A 24,644-nucleotide genomic window follows, 5' to 3' on the forward strand; every position below is an offset into this window, starting at 1 on the left:
AAAACCTCCTGTAGTTCATGCATCAAACCAGTGTGCACAATGCAACATTAGTCCCAGGAACAGACGCCACGGGTGTGGGGTCGGGGCTGGTGATCTCATCACCAGAATAAACCAGTACCACAGGCATCAGCTGCAAGCTGTCCTCCCGCACATTTCAGAAGCGCTCATGAATGTCAAAGGCCGGTCTGCAAAAAGATGCCCAGTGAGGCCGGCCGTGAGCCAACAAAATAAATTCACCACAGAGCTCTTTTTGTTTCCAACGGGGTGTGCTTTGGTTACATCAGAAGAATTTTAAGCAGCTAATAGTAAGCCCCTTAAGACCCCTTTCTCTGTGGATTTCTGCAGGGGCTGCTCTCTATCAGCGCTGGATTATGGCCGCTCAGCGTTTGGCATGTATCTCTTTGTGTTGGGCTGGGGAACCATGCCCGTCTTAACCGAACTAAGGGATGTAGTGAAAAGGGGACAGAGATGACTACCTGGTGACCAGACCATTCATGGCTGCTTCCAGGAGGGTAATGAAGCACTGACATTGCCAAAAGGTCCCACCCAGCTGCTGCCTTCCAGTCCACTGATTAACCCAAGGCTGGCCTGCAGGGAGGGCAGGCAGGACAGCCATGTTCTCCAGCCAAGAAGGACACCCTTCTCAAACTACCCCAAAGGGAAGGGAGACATCCTCCAGACTTACACACAAAAGGTACTCCACAAAGTACACACCAAGTTGTTCACTTATCTCCTTCCTTCTTTTGGCCACAAATGTCTGAAGAAGAACATGCAAGTGCCTCAATACATTTCCCCAAATCCCCTGTGCAATTAAAGTAACTATGAAGTTTGGGTTGAGAGTTAGGCTGATGTTTTGATTTAAATTATCTTGAACACACTGAGATTACCATATATTAGTGTAGAATCATTAGAGGGCAATTCACCAAAACCTGCACAGGGAATTGCCGAATGAGGCCACACCCTTACGTCTTGGCCTTTCAGTTACTGCATGCAGCTGAGAGTAACTGAAAGGCCGAAGAGGGCATTAACACTTTAGGCATTTTGGATTGTGTTTGGCTGACACCTAGTGGAGCATGGCCTGGTGATCCTCAATGTACCTTAGAGTAGAATAGCATGCCAATGATTGGATTTTCTGTGTTACCGGGGCTCTAGAGTACTCCCATTTCAAGAGCATTGTGCTAGCTGGATTTAGGAGCACATCTACAAAGTGGGATGCTTCTTTTTAACTTACTGTAGGAGTACAGTAGGAGCACACTCTAATGTCTGAACTCTCTCTGTCCCAATACTGCATCAGCAAAACTCCCCAGGTTCACAGTGGGAGACAGAACAGTAGGACAACTGTCTGCATGTTGGGAGAGGGAGAGGGCAGCTCAGTACAGAGTCTTGTCACAAAGGTCTGAGGTTTCAATCTTCAGTAATATTGGGCCATGTGCAAGAACCAGTCAGACCATCAGATTTATTCTAAATCGCCCAAGAGATTTAAAAGGGCTTAGCTCATTCACCAATTTTCTCATAATTCGATTTTATTTTTTCCATTAGTACAAAAGATTTACGATACGTTCCATCATGTACAAATCATGCTCAATTAGCCTGCCATTTTCCAAACCCAAGTTTTTTAATAATATATGGTAAATGTAATTTTAAAAAATCAGTTTGAATAAACATATGGATGATTATGCAAATACAGGAACTTTTATATCCTTTGTGTACATTTCCTGTGTATAGTGTGTGTTTGTAATTGTTCTTTCATTTTAATTTCAATCCTTTTCAGATTCATTTTACCCTCAATCTCACAGTTTTGTGGTTGTCGGAAACCAAGGGTTTTTATCCATCACTATGTATTTAAAATGAGTAAATCTATGATCTCTAGCAATGACCATTGAGACCATTTGTGTTTAATTTCATTTCTATATATTCAAATGCACAACTGTTTTTCTTTGCAGTACAACAATGGATGAAAGTACAAGTAAATCAACTTAATCTGATGATAACCCATCAGGTAAAGTGACCAAAAAATGGAAACCAACTCAACAATAAGAAGAAGGAAAACATTTGAGGAGGCTGTATGAGCATAGACAACTATGGGAGTTGAAGCATAGAATAGACCTGTCATGACTGCCAGTCAAAGGCAATCAAAAGCCTAGAATCAAGACTAAATACTGACAGCTTTATTATACCTGTACATGGGATGTCATATAAAAAGGGATGTAATTCCTACCTGCATCACCAGATATGTATGTGAATACCCTCAAATTAAAGGTGACAGTCTGTAGCAACAGTAGGCTAACCAGTGAAAATCACTTTACAAATCCCATTGCAAAAGAGATTTTAATCTCAATGGGGTATTCATGCTTTTTCAAATTAATAGGAACATCTTAGAAGTGGAATGCATCAATAGGCTGGGACATTAATCACTTAAATCAGGAAATGGAAAGAATCCATCATGAAAAGAAAGAGCATGCTTTTTTGCCTTTAATTTAACAGAAGATTAAGGTTATCCTAAGTTTGGCTAACACATGAGGTCAAATGTTTCTCCTAGAAGGAGCAATAATTCACAGTTTAATTCTTATATATTGTGGATATGACAGCATGACCACTGCATAAGTGGTCTGTATGATTGCAAAAAATAGTCATACATACTCCATACAAGACCAGTTTGATCTCATGCTAAGAGTATGGTATTTTTTGCTACCGCACTGGAGGATTGTGCAACTGGGCCAGGCATGCCTACTGGAGACCTCAATCACGGTGTGAAGCCATCAGTACTGGCACAGTAAGACTTAATTCTGGCATACAGTAGAAGCCACATAAATGCTTTCAAGGTTGGAGATTTAGCCACTTGCAAACTGATAGATGACATCATCTCCTACTTCTTGGTGATGGCAGAAGGGGCACCTAAAAGTCTCTCTAAAAGTTCTTCACTGAAGTTAAAATTTAGAGATTCAGTGTGCAGAGTGATGTTTCAGTTGAGTGTTTTGAAAATTAAATAGATCTGATTTCATTTAAAGCATTGAAAAAATAAATTATGCATGCAGAAAAAAATGACTGTAATTTTAACTAACCAATGGTGAAAATGTGAACCATGAAATGCATGCGTTGCCAAAGACAGTCAGAATTACAGTGAGCCATTCACACTGTTTTATAGAGGATCTCCGCTTTATAGATTGATCTCACGCTGGAAAGAGGAAAGAAAAACACATGAAAGGTATGTAAATGTGCTGCTGTGATGTTTACCTACTGTGATGAAGACTTCCATTTGCTTCTGCTTATGCTGATCTCTGCTCATGAAGCCCTTTCAGGCAATGAATACAAATCTTACCTTCAGGTCATACAAACAAGTGTGGCCCAATGAATCAAGAATTTGCATCGGGATTATCCCTACCGCGATCAAAATCCTGTCTTTTTGCTTAAATGCTACACAAATGCAGGTCTGGGATTCTGACAGCTGAATCAGTCGGGTATTGAATGTGAATGTGGTTAGGATGTTTCATCATGTAATAATGGGTATAAGAATTTAAGGTAGTCTTAGGGACAAATGTCTTTATTATTGAAAAAAAACTTAAAAGCCAACACATTTTAGCTCCATGTCTCCATTTAGCCTGTTCCAGTGCTGCAGGGTCCTCTGTGGATACATGTGGGTGCACGCTATCCGATATGTCTTCCAAAGACCATGAGATTCCATACTGCTTATCATTAAGATTGGGTCTGAGAACAAGGAACCCCCCCCCCACACACACACACACTCTCTACCCTCGCCTGACCACAACCCACCTCAACTCAGCTTTAAGCATTCATAGACCTCAACATAACACTGAAAGAAAATGAATATTCAAAAATGGAGGGGTAGCGGTTTCAGGTGAAGCTTATACGCATATGGGCTGGGCCTTTGTGAAGGCCTGTGTCACTGCTACATCACCATGTCATTAAGAGACTGGGAGATCAGAAAGAGGACCATGTTTCTTTGTCTATTGAGATTATAACAAGAGGCTACCCCTGTCCTTGTTTTTTAGTGTGATGCTTTTGCTATTGTGGGGGAATGTTTATTGTGCATTTTCTTTTGTGTAAACTCCTCCTCTATAACCTAAAATTTGAGAGACTGAGCTGGGGGAATGATAGCCTGCCTAACCTATGACAGCGTATGGATAGAGGAAACTACTGCGCTACGCTACGAATGGATAAAAGGAAGCAAACCCTTGGCCCCTGGGCATTCGTAATAGTGGAATTTCAAGGGTAACTACAACAGCATCAGCCAGGTGGAACTGGACACGAGGCCCGAGGTTCCACGTATTCAGTAGCAGAAGTGTTCCAGCTTAATTTTATTAAACGAACATTGGCTTCGTATGAGTCGCAATTTAGTTGCAAAATTAACTAAGCTAAGAAGAGTACGGGGACAGCTGCCATCCACCTCAGTCACACTTAGTTATATTATATCACATTTTGTCAGAAGATCTGTTATCCTACAATGTGACAAATATGCATTAACAGGAAATCTGGATGGGGCCAAATATTTTTTTACAGTACTGTCAGGATTGTGGGCCAGAGGAACCAAGCGGAGACTCAAGAGTAACGAGAAAAGAACAGCAGGCTTTAATAATAAAGGCAGAAAAAGGGGCAGACAGAGCGTAATCTGAAAAACAGGCAGGGTTCAAAAACCAAGTGGTCAGTCCAAACAGGACAAAGGTACACAATCCAAGAAAGAGTTCAAAGACCCAGGCAGGAGTCAAAACAGAAATCCAAAAACCAGAACAGAATATAAACGGACATAAAACAGAGACTAGAACGGAACAGAGAAGAACCTTACACTGGGGAAATTGAACTGACGAATTAGCCACAAAAAAATCTATTTCTATTTACTTACAATCAATACAATCAATATATTAGTGTACTCAATATTATTATTGTAATTGTAGTTATCTACTTGACCTGCTGCTGTCAGACAAAAAGAGTGCAAAAAGAGGGCAGTTGAGAGGGAGAGATAGGGGGATGGTGACAGGCGGTTGGGGTGCAAAAACTTTTTCCAAGAGTTTTTAAGGTAATTCTAGGATAATTTCGTAAGCAATATATAGTACTTTACACCTCATAAGAACCAATATCATTTGGTTACCATGTGTTAATTTGCAGTCTCCAACTGGCCTTTATGGAAACCCAATGTGGATGTTATCAATTTTGAAAGGAGATTTTTTTAAGGGGAAGCCCACCAGGCACAGTCACAAGCATCTGTATCCAATCAAATACAAAAAATATTTTTGGTAAATAAATCTTCCACTTTCACTGTGTTTGAGCTTCTGTAACTTTGTTTCAGTAATATTATTTAGAGTAATTCTGACTCTTGGAAAACAGACCCCCGAAGGGTTTCTGAAGAGACCAGGATTATGCCTGTTGTCAAAAGGGTTCAAGAACAGTAACCATTTTTTGGGTGTGCCCAAAATGTGCATGAAGAAACGAGGGGATACTTAAGGGGGGAATCAGTTAAACTGTTCAGCCTTGAACTGTTCAGCCACGTTGCCCCCTCGTTGACATCCCAAATTATTGTTGTGTTCATATTTATAGAACACTAAAAAACGGACATAATACAACCTCAAAACGGCGATGCCACATTTGTAAAAATACTCTCCACTATTGAGAACCATCCTCTTTTGTGCAACGCAGAGCAATAAAACTTCAGCCTCCCCCTTGCCAGGCTCAGTCTTTGCCAACATATTTCCGGTTTGGTAGAAATATACGTTTCTTTTGCAAATTATTCAATACAGACATATTTATGGAACCAAATATCCCACCGGTGTCAGGGTTTTCACTGTCGCCTTCTGGAGATTCCTGAATTTACCGCTCTAAGCCTCTAGAGGGCTTGCCGGCTTAGCTCAGCAGGAGAGATTGAGAGACAGAGACAGAGACAGAGAGCTCCAAGACTGAATTTTATTCAGTTAGAAATTAGTTTAGGGTCCTATTTTTTGTTTTTCTTTGGGTTGGTTAGCTCCTGAGAACCTTCCCTAGTTTTGTTTCTTGGTTCCGCCTCTGTTTTGAAGGCTGTTTTCTTGACCATTTTAGTTCTAGTCACATTCTCGGTTGGCAGATCGCCAGGGAGTTTTATTCCCTTTTTCTGTCATTTTCCTCATCTATTTTAGTGGTTATCCAACTTATTGTTGGTAACTTTGTGATCCCTTCCCAGTCGCTCTTGGTCTCCCGCCTCTGCTCCCTCACAACCTGGTTAAGAAGCTACGACTGTATTCAGACTAATTTATTTCATAATCTGTTCTGCCATTTTTGAGAAAACATTCTATTTGCCGGGACTACACCTAAGCGAATGTTGTCTTGAACTAGTTATTGTTGCGTAAATGCATTGCTAGGTAATATTAGTACCAAACTAATGTAAAACATGGTAAGCTTCTTGTATGGGGTAACCTACCCTTTCCAACAAAGTATAATGTGTCATGATCAGGTGACGGACAGTTTAGGAACAGGCTAGCAGGGCTCTAGTTAACTTTTTAAATAAAATTCAATTTTAAATGTGATGCAGGGTGGTTAAAAAACATTAGGGTGAGTAATCCTGTTACTGTCACCTTCCTGTCAGCTTTGACCAGTCTGGCCTTTCTCTATTGACCTCTCTCATTAACAAGACATTTTTGCATGCAGGACTGCTGCTAACTGGATGTTTTTCTGTTTTTCCCATCATTCTCTGCAATATGTGTGTGAAAATCCCAGAAGATCAGGAGTTTGAGATATTCAAACCACCCTGCCTGGCACCAACGATCATTCCACGGTCACTTAGATCATATTTCTTCCATATTCTGACCTCTGGTCCATGTCTGCAAGCTTCTATGCATAACATTTCTGAATAAAACTAATACATTTACTTTTCATTTTGTATCAAACAAATCTGTTTTAATACAAAATCTGATCATTCATGTTTACAGATATTTGCGATCACAAGGATATCTGGGTGCAGTTTTGGAAAAACTCATTTGGAATTTGAAGGTCTGTTGATATCTTTACCAGATTTTTTGTACATGTTGAAAAAATCAGTCTGTGCACAAAAATAACATAGTTCTGTGTTGATCCTTGTCTTAAAATTTGAGATGTTAATGTTCTAACATTAATTTGTTCTGTATCAAATGTCTGAATGGTACAAGCCTCTTTTTTAGTTCAAATCTTCAGCCATATGTGTGCAATAAACAGTTTTGAAATATTGACAGTTTTATAGGGCTAGTACAAAATAGAGGGAAATTGCCCTCTCGAAGAGCAAAGTGGAAAGGGTTAAATTAGGTTAATTTTGTGATGTGGTGGAATTCTCCTTTAGCAACAATGGAAAATATGCAAATATGAAAGACACACAAGCTATTCATGTTGGTTTTATTGGAAGCCATGAAGCGACAGTTCTCCAATGAGCTGCTCTTCATTATCATGTGAACAATTCTGCAGTGTGTTGGTTACAGTAAAGCAGTCTCACCCAGGCACCTTAGAGACTGATCATGCTGAAAGAGAAAAAGAGTCTTGATTCAAATGAGTAAATTCATACAAATTTAAATGTTTAATTCACGCCATTCTTAAATTATGAAAATTAATGTATGTGTGGTTTGGTCATTTCTTTGAAGCTCTTTGTATTTTCTTGTTGCATTTGTGTGTAAAAGTGGTTTGCGATTGCAATTGTACTTAATATTGCAACAATGTTCCACACATTAGGACTATGTTATACCCTCTTCTTCATATCAAGCCTGCACAATTCTATTTTCATAAAACCAGACTTCTTATGTTGGATCTGGAGGCCTCCAGTTAAATCTCAATTGTGCACAAAATGCTTTATTGAAAGTAGTTCAATCCTTATTGAAAGTAGTTCAATGCTTCTTCTATGAGTCAGTACCATTTTCAATAAAACTGCTGTTGACCTCCACCTCACACAGAGTCAGGTATTTCTCTTTCCCAGGGAGAACAATGCTGACGTAGCGCCCTTCCATCCCGTGGCACTCATAAGTTCTGGTTTGATCTGCTGGGATGTAGGGAATCACAGCACACCTACAAAATAAAAGCAAAATTTGAGTTACTGCCATTACCTGTAGGAAGATAAGGAGGTATGACTATCCTGAATATGTCTTTGTTTGTTTTTTGCGTGTGTGTTAGATGAGGCATTGGGTTGCCATACACTGGATTATCATTGCCATTGTTTTCCAGGGAGTTTCCAATGTGAATCTCAGCTCCATTGATCCTCTCAGAACAGCAGTCCTTTCTATTAGTAATGGACACAGAAGTAATGCTGTAAGATTTCAGCAGATCCACTCTCCACCAGGGGTTTGTCTCAGCCTTCGTGTGGCTGCAGGATCCCTTTAAATACTCTCCTTCGAGATTTCTGTCAATGGCATTCTTTGCGTCACCAAAGGAGTCCCACTGTGTTGATTGGGTAGCACGGCCACTGGTTGCAGCATTCTCTTCAAGTGAAAAAATATAGAATGTTAGATTATTCCCATTGTAGTAATGGTATTTTATATTTTGTTTTTCTCTTGTTTATCCATAGTATCACTTATTTTTACTTCAACATCAATTAAATTTCCATTTCAAAATGGGATGCAAACTCAGACTTGTAGGCTCATGCCGTCAGTACAATCTACCCCATCACTCTCACCGGGCATACCATGTACATGCCATCCATCCATCCATCATCACCCACTTATCCGGAGTCGGGTCGCGGGGGCAGTAGGCAAAGCCGGGTATTCCAGGCGTCCCTCTCCCCAGCAACGCATTCTAGCTCCTCCTGGGGGATCCCGAGGCGTTCCCTAGCCAGGAGAGATATATAATCTCTCCAGCGGGCTCTGGGTCTCCCTCGGGGTCTCCGCCCAGTTGGACGAGCCCGGAAAACCTCCAAAGGGAGGCGCCCGGGAGGCATCCTGATCAGATGCCCGAACCACCTCAATTGGCTCCTTTCGACGCGAAGGAGCAGCGGCTCTACTCCGAGCTCCCTCCGGATGTCCGAGCTCCTCACCCTATCTCTAAGGCTGAGCCCGGCCACCCTACGGAGGAAGCTCATTTCGGCCGCTTGTATACGCCATGTACCATGTACATGTACCATGTACATGCATTCTCTGAAATAGCTAGTTGCCATGTATAGCTAACTTTTTCAGTTAGCCATGCCATCATTGTGCCATTGGAATGTACCATTCATGCTACTGTTGCAGGCAGACTGCTGGTGCCTGATGTATCATGACTATAACCCCCCCATCCCATAGAGCTATGGCTAGTCTCATTCTCAGTCTCAGAAGGCAAGCTTAATTGTGTTTAAAAAGGAGGAGTGGTAAGACATATGCCTGTACACTGAACATGATTATTCACTGTACTTTTTAAGGTCCATATTTTCCTGCTGGCATCTGGTGAGTTGAGCTGACGTGCTGTTGATTTTCCGGACGATCCAGATGCCTCTGTTAATTTCGGATCTCGCCACACAAGCACCTCATTGCCATTTTGGTTTAGGTTATTGAAATTTTCCGGTCAGACAGGTCCGCATGAGAAACATCTACCTTATCCTTGTATTCAGAGAGACTATGGGAATTGCCTGTATAATACGCATAGATCTTATGAACAGTAATGAAAAGAAATATTTTGATTGGATATGAATGAATCAAGGTGCACCACTCCCAGTGATAATGGTGAGGATCCTTGCATATACAGAATTTTCAGTTAAATCACTTAAAGAACATCTTTGTTGTTGTTTATTGTTTATGTTGTTAATTGTTACAGATGGGCGAGTTATTAAATAATCCACTTTCCGCCCCTGTTTGTCTCATAATTGTACAAGTTAAAGGATGGGACCACTTCATTGGTATATAATACGGAATGGCGAGGCAAATTTGTCTGGATCAAGCTGCATTCAGTGCAAGCAAGCGCTTGGTGACCACCGGAGTGCGAATCAGAAGTTTGATCCAGGCAGGATTAACTCACTCACTCTCAAAGAATACCCCTTGCTCTGTCATAATTCTATTCCCACATTAATAATTTGTTATGTTCCTGTGTTCTATCTGTTAGTTTATCATTGTTAATTATCATTATTCTTGTAATTGATTATTGTTCATATTTCATGTCTGGTGTTCTGTTTATGGGCGGCACGGATGGTGCAGTGGGTAGCACTGCTGCCTCACAGCAAGGAGGTCCTGGGTTTGAATCCCGGTCGGCTGGGACCTCTCGGTGTGGAGTTTGCATGTTCTCCCCATGTTTGCGTGGGTTTCCTCCCACAGTCCAAAGACATGCAGGTTAGGCTGACTGGAGAGTCTAAATTGCCCGTAGGTATGAGTGTGTGAGTGAATGGTGTGTGTGCCCTGCGATGGACTGGCGACCTGTCCAGGGTGTATTCCTGCCTTTCACCCAATGTATGCTGGGATAGGCTCCAGACCCCCTGCGACCCTGTTCAGGATAAGCGGGTTAGGATAATGATGATGAATGATGTTCTGTTTATATTCATTAATCTTATTTTCATTAGTCTTCTGCGTGCCCCACTATTCGGGTGTTTACGTTAGTTCCGGGGTTCAACCTTCCTTCCAGTCTTGCATTCCTTACTTCCTGCTTTCTCTCCATTCCATGTTTGTACATAGCACTAACATACTAATCCCAACTAACATAGAAGTTGTACAGTACTAATTATACTAACACACTAATATGTTTGTCAAACTAACAAACTAACATTCACTAGTTTTGGGTATTTGTAATTTAAATCACTTAACTAACTTACTAACATATCTCCAGTTTCAATTCTGTACTGTAACTCCGCCTCCCTATTCTATCACTGATTACTTGCTTAGTTTCAGGGAAGTATTCGCACCTGTCTCTCCGTATCTCTGCATCTCCTGATTCTCTGCAAATTGTCTACTCCCTAGTCCGGAGCCATTTGTATTACATGTGTGTCTTTGTGAATCCAGTCCGCGTTTTTGTTTCCCCCTCGTTATTGTCCTATTACCCTTTCATGTGTCTCACCTGATATTTATTTGTTAGACCGCCCTCAATCCCATGCCCCGCCTAGTTTGTCTCATTTCCCTGTGTATTTATACCTGTCCTTTTCAGTTGCACACTGCTAGTTCGTCTAATCCTGTTTTTTGTACCTGAGCCCTGTATTCCTTCCCCCCCAGTTCTAGCCCCCTTGTTCCCGAGCCCTTGTTCCTGAGTCCTTGCCCTTGTTTTTCTGGATTTCCTATTTTGACCCCTGCCTGCTTCCCTGGACTCTTCTTTCGTTGTTGTGGATATCTGTACCTCTGCCTTGTTGGACTGACCCCCTGGTTTTTGACTCCAAATTGGCCCCAAATTTATTCTGCAGCAGGACAACGACCCCAAACATACAGGCAATGTCATTAAGAACTATCTTCAGTGTAAAGAAGAACAAAGAGTCCTGGAAGTGATGGTATGGACCCCACAGAGCCCTGATCTCAACATCATCGAGTGTGTCTGGGATTACATGAAGAGACAGAAGCATTTGAGGCTGCTTAAATCCACAGAAGAACTGTGGCTAGTTCTCCAAGATGTTTGGAACAACCTACCTGCCAGGTTCCTTCAAAAACTGTGTGTGAGTATACCTAGAAGAATTGATGCTGTTTTGAAGGCAAAGGGTGGTCACACCAAATATTGGTTTGATTATTCTGTTCATTCACTTCTTCTGTTCATGCATTTTGTTAATCAATAAAAATAAACTATTAACATCCATCCATCCATCCATTATCTGAACCCGCTTATCCTGATCAGGGTCGCAGGGGGGCTGGAGCCTATCCCAGCATACATTGGGCGAAAGGCAGGAATACACCCTGGACAGGTCGCCAGTCTATCTCAGGGCACACACACCATTCACTCACACACTCATACCTACGGGCAATTTAGACTCTCCAATCAGCCTAACGTGCATGTCTTTGGACTGTGGGAGGAAACCGGAGTACCCGGAGGAAACCCACGCAGACACGAGAACATGCAAACTCCGCACAGAGAGGCCCCGGCCGACAGGGATTCGAACCCAGGACCTCCTTGCTGTGAGGCGGCAGTGCTACCCACTGCACCATCCGTGCCGCCACAACTATTAACATTTCTACTTTTAAAAGCATTCTTATTTGACAGCATTTTTTCACACCTGCCTGAAACTTTTGACAGTACTGTACATAAAGTGCTACAACTAGAAAACAAAAGTAGGAGAAAATACAAAATAAGTTGTTCAGGCTGCTAAGGGGACTGTCCCACCTTACATACAATCCTTCATCACTCCCTACTCCCCAGCTAGACCACTCCGGTCTGCCAGCTCTGGTCGCCTTATGATTCCCTCTCTACGTGCACCTGGCGGTCGAGCTGCACATGTATGTTTAGAACAGCATTCCATGTGTATTTTCCTAGTTATGGATGTGATGCTTTGACTTGTGGTAGAACCTATGCACTTGTAAGTCGCTTTGGATTAAAAGCGTCTGCCAAATGACAAAAATGTAAACGTAAATGTAATGAAGCAAAATGTAAGCATTGTGCATTGTGCATTGTGGTAAATCATGAAAGGAAAGATATTTTTCAACAAATCTTTGTTGTTTTGGTAAATGGTTGCCATTTATATAGCGCCTTTATCCAAAGCGCTGTACAATTGATGCTCACACACACTCACACACCAACAGCGATTGGCTACCATGCAAGGCACCAACCAGCTCGTCAGGAACATTTGGGGGTTAAGTGTCTTGCTCAGGGACACTTCGACACAGCCCGGGCGGGGGATCGAGCCGGCAACCCTCCGACTGCCAGAAGACTGCTCTTACTGCCTGAGCCATGACTCATGAAACCCACTTCTACATGATTTCCAAGTGGTAATTAATATATTGTCTACAGTGTAGGATCTTCAACAGCATAAATGTCCAAAGACCAAGCCCAAATCTTCTAACACTAAATGTAAATCTAATGTAATGTGAGGTCATCCATAGGAATGAACGTCTAAGCTATAACTTGTACATCCTATTTATACTGTAGTTAACTTTGCTTATGTGTTTTATGGAATTTATTAAGCATTAATTCATTCTGAAATATCACCTATTTTAATGTTGAATGCATTTGCATTTTTTTATATGATAGGAATAATTATGATATTCAAATGGCTTAGCAAAATAATTTTGGCACTCTCAATCAAAATAAAATATGAATGAATGGAATAAAAAGCAGAAAAACAAGCTTTACAACTGTGTGCTTTCACTTCTGCACACAATACAAACAGCTGAGAGGTCTAGTGATGTTCATTCGGATCCTACGAAAAACATACAGTTGATTAGACTAAGCAGTGGACAATCCCCCCTGGAACAATGTGGGGTTGAGGGCCTTGCTCATGGGCCCAACAGGTGTGCAGATCATGGCTACACTATGGATTGAACCACCAACCTTTCATGTCCCAGTCATGGACCTTAGCCCAGCCACAGGCTGCCCCATATGACCCATTTCATAAAATTCACTATGGCACTATGATATGGAAAAACTTACCCAAGTATGTGTGAATTGAGTTGAGTTGTCCTACCTTGAACTATCTTTCCGGCAGAACATTGCCTGTTGCTGTGCCCATCTGTGTCTTTTGTGATTTGATCCTCCTCATGTATCCCTGGGGAAAAGAGCAATATAATAAATATGAATAAATTATGATGAACGCTAAACCCCTTCTGCGCATGTCATAAAGGATTTTCTCTGTTGGCCTGTGGGGCCCGATTATCTCGGCCCCGCATCTGGTAACGGCCATAAAACTTAAGTTCTTTTGTTTCTTGTTACGTTTCATTTTCATGTCATGTTACGTTTCATGTTTAGTTCTTGTTACAATGTATTTTCTAGTCTTGTCATGTCACGTAATAGTTTATTCATGTCACAGTTCCCAAACTTGTTATGTCACATTGTTTCATGCTATGTTGCTCCGTTCACTGTTTAGCATACACTTTTTCGTGTCTTTCCGCAAACCTTGCATTCATGCTTTCTCTCTCTCCCTTTCTGTTGCTCACGCTTCCCTAATTGTATCATTTTCCCTTGTCTTCTTACTAATCTACTAACTTTAGATCAGAATTGGCTAATACTAACATTCTAACCATGTGTTCATGTTTACCTTACGTTTCTTGTGCACCTTTACATTTACTCATTTACTAACGCTAGGACAGGATAGGTTTATTACTAACAATTACTAATTATTAACTTGTCAATCCTCCACACCTGATTTCCGATGTTGGCCTGAGGGGCCCGATCATCTCAGCCCTGCGTCTGGTAACGGCCATAAAACTTAAGTTCAGGGTGCGAAATCATAGCTATATGTCAACTGGCTAGCTATCTGTAGATATTCTCATAGTAGCGCTTCATTCATAATTCATGCACTTATCAAGCAAAATGTAACTAAAATATCAGATTGCATTCATTATTTAAGCATGAAAACCAGAAACACATACAGCCCTTGTTTCCCCCCTGCTGTAGAACTCAAGTACCCCTGCACACAAAAACTGCCTGGGCCAATTGAGAACATATGCTAAAACTGAAATAATATTAAAAACTCTAGAAAGTGAACTATGTCTTTAACATAGTATATTTGTTTTTCTTGACACTTTCAATATTGAATTCACAGTTCCATTTAAAATATGAAATAAAACAGATGATTCAATTAAACTGCTGATTATCTGGTAATTGAATAGAGCACACGTTTACCACGATTTGAACTGTTTGCCTCCCTATTAAGTACGATATAAATTATGTATAATTTCAGGATGAAATAAATTCACTGCATTTTTGGCACTACACAGTAGTGCCTGATTTATTTTATATTTAACAGTAAATCATAATTTTCTTTGATATATGTAAAAAAAAAACAGGCATACCTGCTTCACTGAAGAATTCGAACAAATCGAAAAATCCATTGATGATGGAAATGATTTCTTCAACTTCGTCAGATGGGGGAACAGCACCTGGTTCAGTAACTGTAACTGTAAAGAGAAAGAAACACAAATATTACATTTATATTATTTACAAAAATGCAGAGCTAGATTGTAATTATATTACAATCAGATGGGGGAACAGTACCTGGTTCAGTAACTGTAACTGTAAAGAGAAAGAAACACAAATATTACATTCATATTATTTACAAAAATGCAGAGCTAGATTGTAATTATATTACAATCAGATGGGGGAACAGTACCTGGTTCAGTAACTGTAACTGTAAAGAGAAAGAAACACAAATATTACATTTATATTATTTACAAAAATGCAGAGCTAGATTGTAATTATATTAATAATTCTTGGTTGGAGCATTCGTATACCGTCCATCCTGTCTTTGTTTATAAAACTCACATGTTCATTGCAGAGATGGATTGTCAATAATGTTCTTGAAAGAGCACTTTCAAGGAGTGCCCACACACGTGACTGTTCAAAACCACATAAATGCTCATAATGTATCTATGTGCTAAGCATAGTTTACATTAAAGTGGTAGTACTATAGGCATGATATTAAAAAGATTACTATAGGTAGGGGAGAGCCAGGCTGAAAGTAAAGTTTTTTGTTTGATGCAATTTACTCTGAAATTAATAGAGGTAGAGATCCCATATTTTATGACACACAACTTGCACACAGCCTTCACTATGATCAATTGTAATTATCATTCTAGGATATATGAGCCTGAGAATGGGCTGAGTTTAATGTTACTTTCGTCCCTGCCGAGTGGGACAGAATTAACAGAGGAGTGGGTCGAAAGTAACGGCAAACCAGGGGTGTTCAATGTGTGTCCTATCTCTCTTTCGGGTTTGTAATTCTCTTTACTTTCAACACATGTACTATTAGACATAATTTCATGTTTGTATCTATTCAATAACTGCTATAGGTTCGAAATCCTTGAAAATGAACCGTGCATACAATTTTTGTGTTTAAACATTTTTACAAAACCAGTGTAAATCCCTTCCTATCATTGAAAAAGGCTCACTGACATGTTGACTCACCCTCTGCCTGTGTTTATAGTCCTTAAATTCTGGTTTCAAAATATACAGTTGAGAGGCCGACACTCTGTACCAAAACATTGTATAGCTGTACAATAATTCAAACTCATTGGTTGAAAAGTGGTTCTAATTGCCACAGCCAATATCAGTGTGTACAAAGAGATAGGGGTGCGATAAACAGTGTTGTGGTTTGAGGGTGTTTGTTGCTGACATTCCTGTCTTGACCATTAGAAGTCTAGAAAGTACTTATTGTACCTTTAACAGGCTACTGGAATCTACTGTTCTTGTCATTTAACATTATGACATGTACTGATCTGTACGAACCAGGAACAGGTTGTGCATTGACTTCTACTTCACACAGAGTCAGGTATTTATGGCAGCCTGGGAGGAAGATGTTGACATAACGTCCCTCCATCTCATGACACTGAAAAGTGAGGGTCTCCCATGCAGGGAAAGAGGAAATCACAGTGCATCTGCAGGAGGAATCGTAGATTTTAGGCATTGTGAATAAAACATTCATAACAACATATATTAAAAAGAAAAGTTGCAACATTATTCCAAAGAAAAGTTAAAAATATTTGTTTTTATGAATATGAAAGGGAAACTGACAGGATAGTACAACTGTTGGTCTTGGGATATCCAAATTACTTCATATTATGTCATAACTTTTAGCTTAAAATTGGAGTTCCAAAGGGAGTCAAATTATCATGGGAACAGCTAATATCTAAAAGATTAAAGAAAGTTGGATTCCCTTTCTCTACTGTAGCCAGGATGCAAGTTATTGCACTTCATAATGGATAGTAATATGCTCATTGTATAATTTTTGTAGAATGATTTTTATGCAGAATTATGTTATGTGAGAAATCACCTGAAAATGATTATAAATAAAATTATGTAAGCAGTTATGTGATCATAATAAAATTATAATCAAAGCTATAATCATATTTAGATGTACCAGATCATGACCTGCTCTGTCATCGCAATACAATAGACTTTTCACCAGTCATGGCATGCTACTTAGCGGGAAGAGCACTTTTGTGATGATTAATGCTTGAGAACTTAATAATATTTTCTCAACTCAACTGGCATAACTATTACTGTGAAATTTTAAGAATACATGATATCTGGGGATGTTTGTCACATTCAGTAGCCTAAATATTCAGTTGCCAGGACTTTTGAGACAGTGCTGTAAAGTGGGGGTGTGTTCTGCTGCCTTACATTGGATTGTTGTTGCCATTGTTTTCCAGGGAATTGCCAATGCGGAGCTCAGCTCCGTCAATCATTTCCGCACAGCAGTCATCCCTGTTGGTGATTGTTACAGAGGTGACATTATAGGATCTGAGCAGGTCCACTTGCCACCAGGGGTCAGCTTCAGTCTGGGTCTGACTGCAAGATCCCATATTGAACCAAGAATCACGTTTTCCATCAATGGCATTGTTAGCCCTGCCCCGTCTCCTGATTGAGGACTGACTTGCCTTTTTCTTTAAAGCAACGTTTTCTGAAGGAATAATGTCACAGCTGTTGATGTGGATGTCATAATGTCTCAAGAACATTAGAAAAAGTGAGAATTCTGGGTGAGGCACATCTGAATATCAATGAATTAATACATTTGATAATGAATTCATTCTTTTATTAATTTGTTAATTCAATCATTTTTATTACAATACCTTGATGGCAGAATCTAGCACTGAATTAAAGCTACATAGCAAAAAACGTTTTTCCATGCACACTATTACTGAGTTTTCGAAATGCATTCCAAACCATCCCCTCGACCCTTCCCTTAGCTGCTGCTTTCTTATGTAGCAAGTTGCCACCCGTACAAGGGACTCTATGTTCTGGCCAGCGCAAGGCGTGTTAGCTGTCTCGACTGCAAAGTGGTATTTCTGTCGTCTAGTTTAATGTTCCTGACTGAGCCCGTAATTTCGTGATTCATTTTTCACCGAAGTGGGAGGAGAGCTTGTGCTCAGGGTGTGTTAGTGAAAATCAAACAGCACATTGCCATTTTGGTGCAGTCTTAGCTAATTGCAATTTTCCGGTCAGACTAGTCTGCCATTTGCACCCTTCACCACCTGCCTACCATACCCAGGTCTAAGGTGCAAGTGGCAGCCCAGTCTATGGTGTGGTGTATAGTTTTCATTGATCATACCTGTCCAGGTGTTCTTTGCATTGCTTTTTCTTTTTAAATAATAATAATATTAAATAATAATAATATTATAATAAATAATCATTCCTGTTTTTATTTCAGTTTTTAATATTTTATGTCAGTCCTTCTACTAGCCTACACTGTGGTCTTACACCCAACAGTAATGAGAAGAATTACAATAATGCAACTTGATTTAAATTAAGTGACTGTAATTAAAACATCACAGATGTAACTGGCTCTATGAATCCCGGGTGACTGCCAGAGGATGTTAGAGGTGCACAGGTTGAGAATTTGAATATCAACCAGTGTCATCACATGATGTATGATGTGGTATGTCCTCAATAAGTACCGCTGTCATACGAGAGTCAACCTGTGGAATCTTCTTGTCGATTCTGAGTGACATATACTCTGGCGGTCTTCCGGGGATTCACAGAACCAGAGTTACATCCGTGACTAGTGTTCTCTTTCATCTTTCCTGACCGCCAGAGGCAGTGCATAAGCACTGGATGACTAATACCAACAAGGTCATGAGGAATAGAACATACCTCACAAAGTTACGGAGGGTGTCACTGGTAAAATCACAGACTCCAGCTCATGCAAGAATGCATTGTTGACCTTGTAGAACCTTGAAAAGGTGCAGGGCAAAATCCAAGTCGCCGCTGCACATTTGTCAGATAGGGGAACCCCTTGAATGCTGCCCTAGATGCAATAACATGTCTGGTAGAGTGGCTGGGTTAGGCCACAGGGTGACACTAGACCGGGGCTCCAGCTGAGGCACACTGGGCTCACTGAGAGAACATGGATTTCACTTACTCTCTTAGTTGTGTGACGGTCTGGCAGACTTGGCATCATGCAGGGCAGCTTTCATGCACCTGGTAAACATGCGGGGCGCCAGGGAGAGACCAAAGGGCATCACCGCAAACTGATATCTCTAACCCTTGAAGGCAAAACGAAGGGTCTTTTGAAACTGGAACATGAAAATAAGTGTCTTTCAAGTGAATGGATGTGAACCAATCCCCCATCGGCACAACCTGAAGAACAGTGGTTGTGTGGAACATGCGAAAAGGGAACGCCTGCAAGAATGAATTGAGGTCTCTCAGGTCAAGAATGGGGCAGAAGCCGCCATTTCTCTTTGGAACGACAAAATACGTTGAGCCTAACCCCATGAACTGTTCTGCCAGGTCTACTTTCTCGATTGCTTTCTCTAAGAGTACAACAATCTCTTGAGAAAGAACATGGGACCGTGTGGGATCTGTAACAACAGTTGTTTTGATACCAGTGAAAAGTGGGGGCCGGCACCGGAATTGAAGCCTTTGTCTCTGGACGGTGAGCGTTGTCACGGCCCTTGGAGGATGGATGCTGTAGCTCCGTCAATAGGGCTGCACGACAATAAGAAGCAAGTCTGGAAGAATTTTCTCCTGACAGCTCACTCTATCCGTTCTCAGTACCTGGGTCTCATAAGCGAGAAGGCTCCTGAGGTATACTGTTGCATGACAGCGGTACTTATTCAGGACATACCACGCCACACTTCATGTGATGACATTCGTTGCTATTCAAATTATCGACCTGCACACCTCAAGCACGGTGATGAATCCAGCGCTTATTCACCGTCCTCTGGTGGTCAGGAGGGATAAAACAATAGCTACAGTACTGGCTAAAATTATGGATAGACTGCATTTATAAACAGTGTTTGACAATTAATGCAATATTTTAGCAACAGTTTATGTTTCATTATGGAGAGTTCCTATACTAATTTGTACAGCCAGATATAGAACACAAGGACCGTGTTGCAGATTGCAGTTTTGAAAGATTGAGGGTATGCCTTGAATTCCAGAGTGCCAGGCAAATGTTAGATCTGTAGCTTGTTTGGTAATTGCCATGCATGATGTATACTCTTCCAATGCAATGACTGAGGGTTTCAGCATGAATAATTCATAGACATTAATAAAGAATAATCATAATTATCTACCAATATGAAATAAACCATGATAGAATTTACCTGTTTGGGTAATAGTTGTACTTGGTTCCAAGGTGGAAGTTAGTTCAATGTCTTCTAAAAAAATAAAATAAAAGAAATTAATTTTTGATGAAAAAGTATGGTTTGATTGCATTTAAAAAAAAATATTGCACATCCAGAGTATGAGTGGATCACAATCTACCCCCTGCTGAAAGATGCAGTATGGATCTTAACACAGAGAAGATATGAAGCCTTAAAACAGCTCTTTACTGTTTGTGTGGTATCTCTGCCCTATTGTGGTGTCACTGCCCTCTTCATGCAGACAGTTTTCATTTAGGCATGTAAATTTGTCCAATACTTCTTAAGAAATCTTCTTAAACAACATCAGGTGAATCGATTCTAAATCAAAATTAAGTTATTTGTATTTAGGGCTGCAACTAACGATTATTTTGTTATTGATCAATCTTTTGATTATTTTATCGATTAGTCGGCTAATCTAAATGATTATTTTACGTGCGTGGGGGGCGGGCGGCAATTGATTAAATTTGCAGTTGAACATTTTAAAATGTATTGACATGACTCATTATAGCTACTTTATTCTCTTGAAATAATATAACATCCACCAGTTACTATGACATTGTTTTTCATTATATACTATTTATCTATGATTACAGATTGCGGATGCTTGTATTTATGTTCGCCTGTGCACTACGCAGTGTGCACAAGGCTACTTGTTCATTAGGCTGCGTGTTTATTAGGGTGATGGTGTTATGTTCCTGTGTTCTGTCCTGTGTTAGTTTATCATTGTTTATTATCATTATTCTTGTAATTTATTATTTTTCATATTCATGTCTGGTGTTCTGTTTATATTCATTAGTCTTTGCACTCGTCTTCCCCTGTGATGTCTCAGTCTGAATGTTTATGAGCCCAGTCACTCACACGTGTGTCTTTGTGAATCCAGTCTGCGTTTTCGTTTCCCCCTCGTTATTGTGCTGTCACCCTTTCATGTGTCTCACCTGATGTTTATTTGTTAGATCGCCCTCACTCCCATGCCCCACCTAGTTTGTTTCCTTCCCCTGTGTATTTATACCTGTCCTTTTCAGCTGCACCCTGCTAGTTCGTCTTGTCCTGTTTTTGAGTCCTGTGCCCTTCATTCCTTCCCCCTGTTCTGGCCCCTGATTCCCGAGCCTTGTTTCCCGAGCCTTGTTTGTTTTCCCGTGCCTTGTTTGTTTGCCCTTGCCATGTTTCTGTTTGGATTTCCTGTGTTTGACCCCTGTGTTTTTTGGACTATTCTGTTGGATCAACCTCTGTACTTTTGCCCGTGGACTGACAGTAAACAGTAAACCTGTCATTTTCTACACCCCTGTGTCTGCTTCTGGTTCCTTTGTCCTCCCTGCCGTGACAGATGGTAAACATTGGACTTGGACATGGAAACATTGGAATTCAAATGTGTTGAATTAACATATTTATTTAGTTATTTATATTTCGAATGTGACTCATTAATTGCGCACTAGTTAGATTACACATGTTGCACATGTTATGACTTTGAACGTCTGCCATTACCACTGCAAAGATGGCACATAGCCTCAGTAAAATCAGAGACGTTATTAAACTGGTTAATTTAGACTAGATTTTTTAAGACTACTTTTGAAACTGGATATCCATATTTACATTGAGAATTGTAACAGCTGCTGATGTTGCCTTTTGTTTGTTTTACAAAACCCTTGATCGCTGATGCCATTTATGGAATATAAAAGCGTGGTAAAAGTTTTGCAGAGTTACACAGCAGCCTAATATTGCTACCGGTATGCAAAACGTTAAGTGGCTGGAGCCGTCAGAACTCGGCAGTGGAAATAGGGCTTTATAACGTTAGTGCAACTGTGGCATTATAACAATTCCAACATTCCAGTCCAATTCCAACAATTATCATGGCTGTATTTACATTAATATGAGAGCTCTAGCTAGATTTCAGACATGCATGGGTTTTTGGTTCATTTCACTATCACTAAAATCACGCAATCAACACTATGATTGAATATAGCTCATTCAATGACATGTCTGAGAATAGCAATATTGACAACATTACAGAGCTACATATACATAACAATAGCAAGCTAGATAACCTAGCATCACAGGTCCTGGATCCTTTCTTTTAAAGTATTCGTGCACAGCCGTCGTGCTGCTGTGATCTGCTGTTTGTGCACAGTACCATATTATTGGGGTCATGCTTAAAGAATTCCCACAGTTTGGATGCTTGGGTTTTTTGGATGAACTCTCTCCTGCACTCTCAGCTGGGTTTGCCGCCTCCATGTTCAAAACAATATGAAGCGTCGGTTATGAATATCTGAATCAACATTACATGGTCGACATCACCAACGACTTCGAATTTCAATTTTAGGTCAATTTTATAAAATAATAATAAAAAAATGCTAATTCATATTGCCACAGCTGCGTCCATGGGTAAACTTTGAGCTGCTGCTAAGGTGGATTACAATACACAAACTTTACTGTATCAACACTTTTAAAAATATTAAATATAAAAATATAACCACAAACAGTATCCTGGTCCTGGTCCTGGTCTAAGCAGTATGTGCCAATTATTTTTAAGCTCTGAGGACACATTTCAGATGAATGGGATGAACGTTTGTCTGCCCTAAAATTTTATATGGTGGTATTGAACTGAAAGAAGGTGTTATGTACGAAGGTATTATGATGCTAAACCTGTCGCATGCCTCCTGACAAGTGTTTTCTCAGATGTGACTTCACTCCTTACTGTAAGTATTGCTTCTTTTCTTGACACAAGCTTGAAAATTACATGGTTAAATGGTAAATGGCAGGCATTTATATAGCACCTTTATCCAAAGCGCTGTACAATTGATGCTTCTCCTTTCACCCATTCATACACACACTCACGGCGATTGGCTGCCATGCAAGGCCCCAACCAGCTCGTCAGGAGCATTTGGGGGTTAGGTGTCTTGCTCAGGGACACTTTGACACCACCCGGGCCAACCACCAACCAGCAACCCTCCGACTGCCAGACGACTGCTCTTACTGCCGGAGCCATGTCACCCCCGGTTACTATTCTTGAATCCTTTTTGATGACAAACATAATCCTGGTCTCATCTCAAAGATATCCCTTGGGTTTGTTTTTCAAGAGTCCGAATTACTCTAAATTACCAAAGGACAGTTACTGAAGCCTAAACACAGTGAAAGAGGAAGCTTTTATTCTCACTGAAAATAATTTCTGAATGGATATAGATTATTGTGGCTAGAAACACAATAGCGCCACAGCCACCATACTGGACAAATCCCCTTTCAAATTTGATGACAATATCATCAAAAATAAGCATTCTGTATCGTTTTTTGTCATGGCAGTTTTCCAAAATGGATGTTTAGAGACTCCAAAAGGATGTGGAAATTAAATTATATTGTCTTATGAACATTTTTCTGAGAATTCATTCATTCAAATCGGGTCACGTTACTGAAAATGCCCTCTATTGTGGGGTCAAAGGCGTTGTCATGGTCTTCCTCAGAACTATTCACTTAGACAACAGATTCCTTGGAAGTCATCCAAAGGAAGTCCTCTATTTACACGTAGTCATCACAAAATCATTTTTTGTTGTAAAATGTAAGCCTTTTCTGGCATTAACTTTTTGCAGAAGCACAACAGAAGCGACTTGCATAATTCAGCTAAGGTTTTGTTACGCAGGTGGAAAAAATACTATGCTGTATTATGCAAGTCTAACAAACTATACACCATTCGTAATGTAATATCATTGGCTAAAATGTTTCAGTTGTCACCTCAATAACATGCACATAGTCTTTGCTAGACAGTTATACTGTAGTTGATGGGGAGAACGCCTATACTATACGCAACTGCATTACGGCTACTGGTTGGAGAAACTCGTACGTGAGCTCACAGTGTTCCAGAGCGGCTATAAATGTATATAATAGCATTTCAATGTACAAGTACTTTTGTAGAAGTATGCAACAGCAAAACAGACAACAATGATAATTCCTCCAGAGAAATTCAAACAATGGACATTCTATCAACGTTTCTCCACATATAATAGAATTATAAACTATTATGCAGACCCCTATCACTAGACCCTTGCCATGAAAAGGACACTGACATGACCATATTTCTTGTAGTACTTGGATTGCAGTGCAGAGAAGGCGAGGTCCCAATGCTTGTTTTGCCACCCTCATGTTGCAAAATAAAGTACTGCTGTCGCTAAAGCAATGGCATTTTAAAATAGGTTACACAGATGGAACAGTGAGTTTTAACACTTTTAACATGTTTATCCTCTGTCAATAGTGATTGAAAATTCTTGCACAAAAACATTGTTTCAAGTGGATTGATCAAATAATTGAGGAGTTACAGTAGAGGCGATTTTATTTATTTGTATCTTGCAGGGCCACATAATTGGCTAAAGGTTGCCAAATTTGCAAGCTATCTCAGAGGCAACATTGTACTTATATGCCAAGTTCACAGGATTTCAGCTGCTTTAGTAAAAACTATCCCACCCACAACAATTGATTTGTGTGTGGTGGCCATATTATGTTGAAAGTTAATTGTTAAGTTAGAGGCTCCGCAGCCTTTCATTCCTAATTTGGTTGTTG

At 40.3% G+C, this 24,644-nt stretch overlaps 1 protein-coding gene across 1 annotated transcript in view; it reads right to left on the bottom strand.

The window, feature by feature from the left end:
• Nucleotides 1-7,330: 7,330 nt before the first annotated feature.
• The window catches only part of LOC133128150 (uncharacterized), a 71,789-nt gene continuing 54,475 nt past the window's right edge, over nt 7,331-24,644 (bottom strand). Inside the window, exons 15-24 of the mRNA XM_061241509.1 lie at nt 20,064-20,117; nt 17,140-17,419; nt 16,246-16,394; nt 15,131-15,148; nt 15,016-15,033; nt 14,814-14,918; nt 13,487-13,567; nt 8,135-8,417; nt 7,856-8,007; nt 7,331-7,469 (exon numbers count right to left, since the gene is read on the bottom strand). Of these exons, the coding sequence (XP_061097493.1) occupies nt 7,465-7,469; nt 7,856-8,007; nt 8,135-8,417; nt 13,487-13,567; nt 14,814-14,918; nt 15,016-15,033; nt 15,131-15,148; nt 16,246-16,394; nt 17,140-17,419; nt 20,064-20,117 (1,145 nt within the window). The 3' untranslated portion in view covers nt 7,331-7,464. The remainder of the gene's footprint in view (nt 7,470-7,855; nt 8,008-8,134; nt 8,418-13,486; nt 13,568-14,813; nt 14,919-15,015; nt 15,034-15,130; nt 15,149-16,245; nt 16,395-17,139; nt 17,420-20,063; nt 20,118-24,644) is intronic.

The sequence above is a fragment of the Conger conger genome, chromosome 1 (assembly GCF_963514075.1).
Source record: "Conger conger chromosome 1, fConCon1.1, whole genome shotgun sequence".
Lineage (NCBI taxonomy): Eukaryota > Metazoa > Chordata > Actinopteri > Anguilliformes > Congridae > Conger > Conger conger.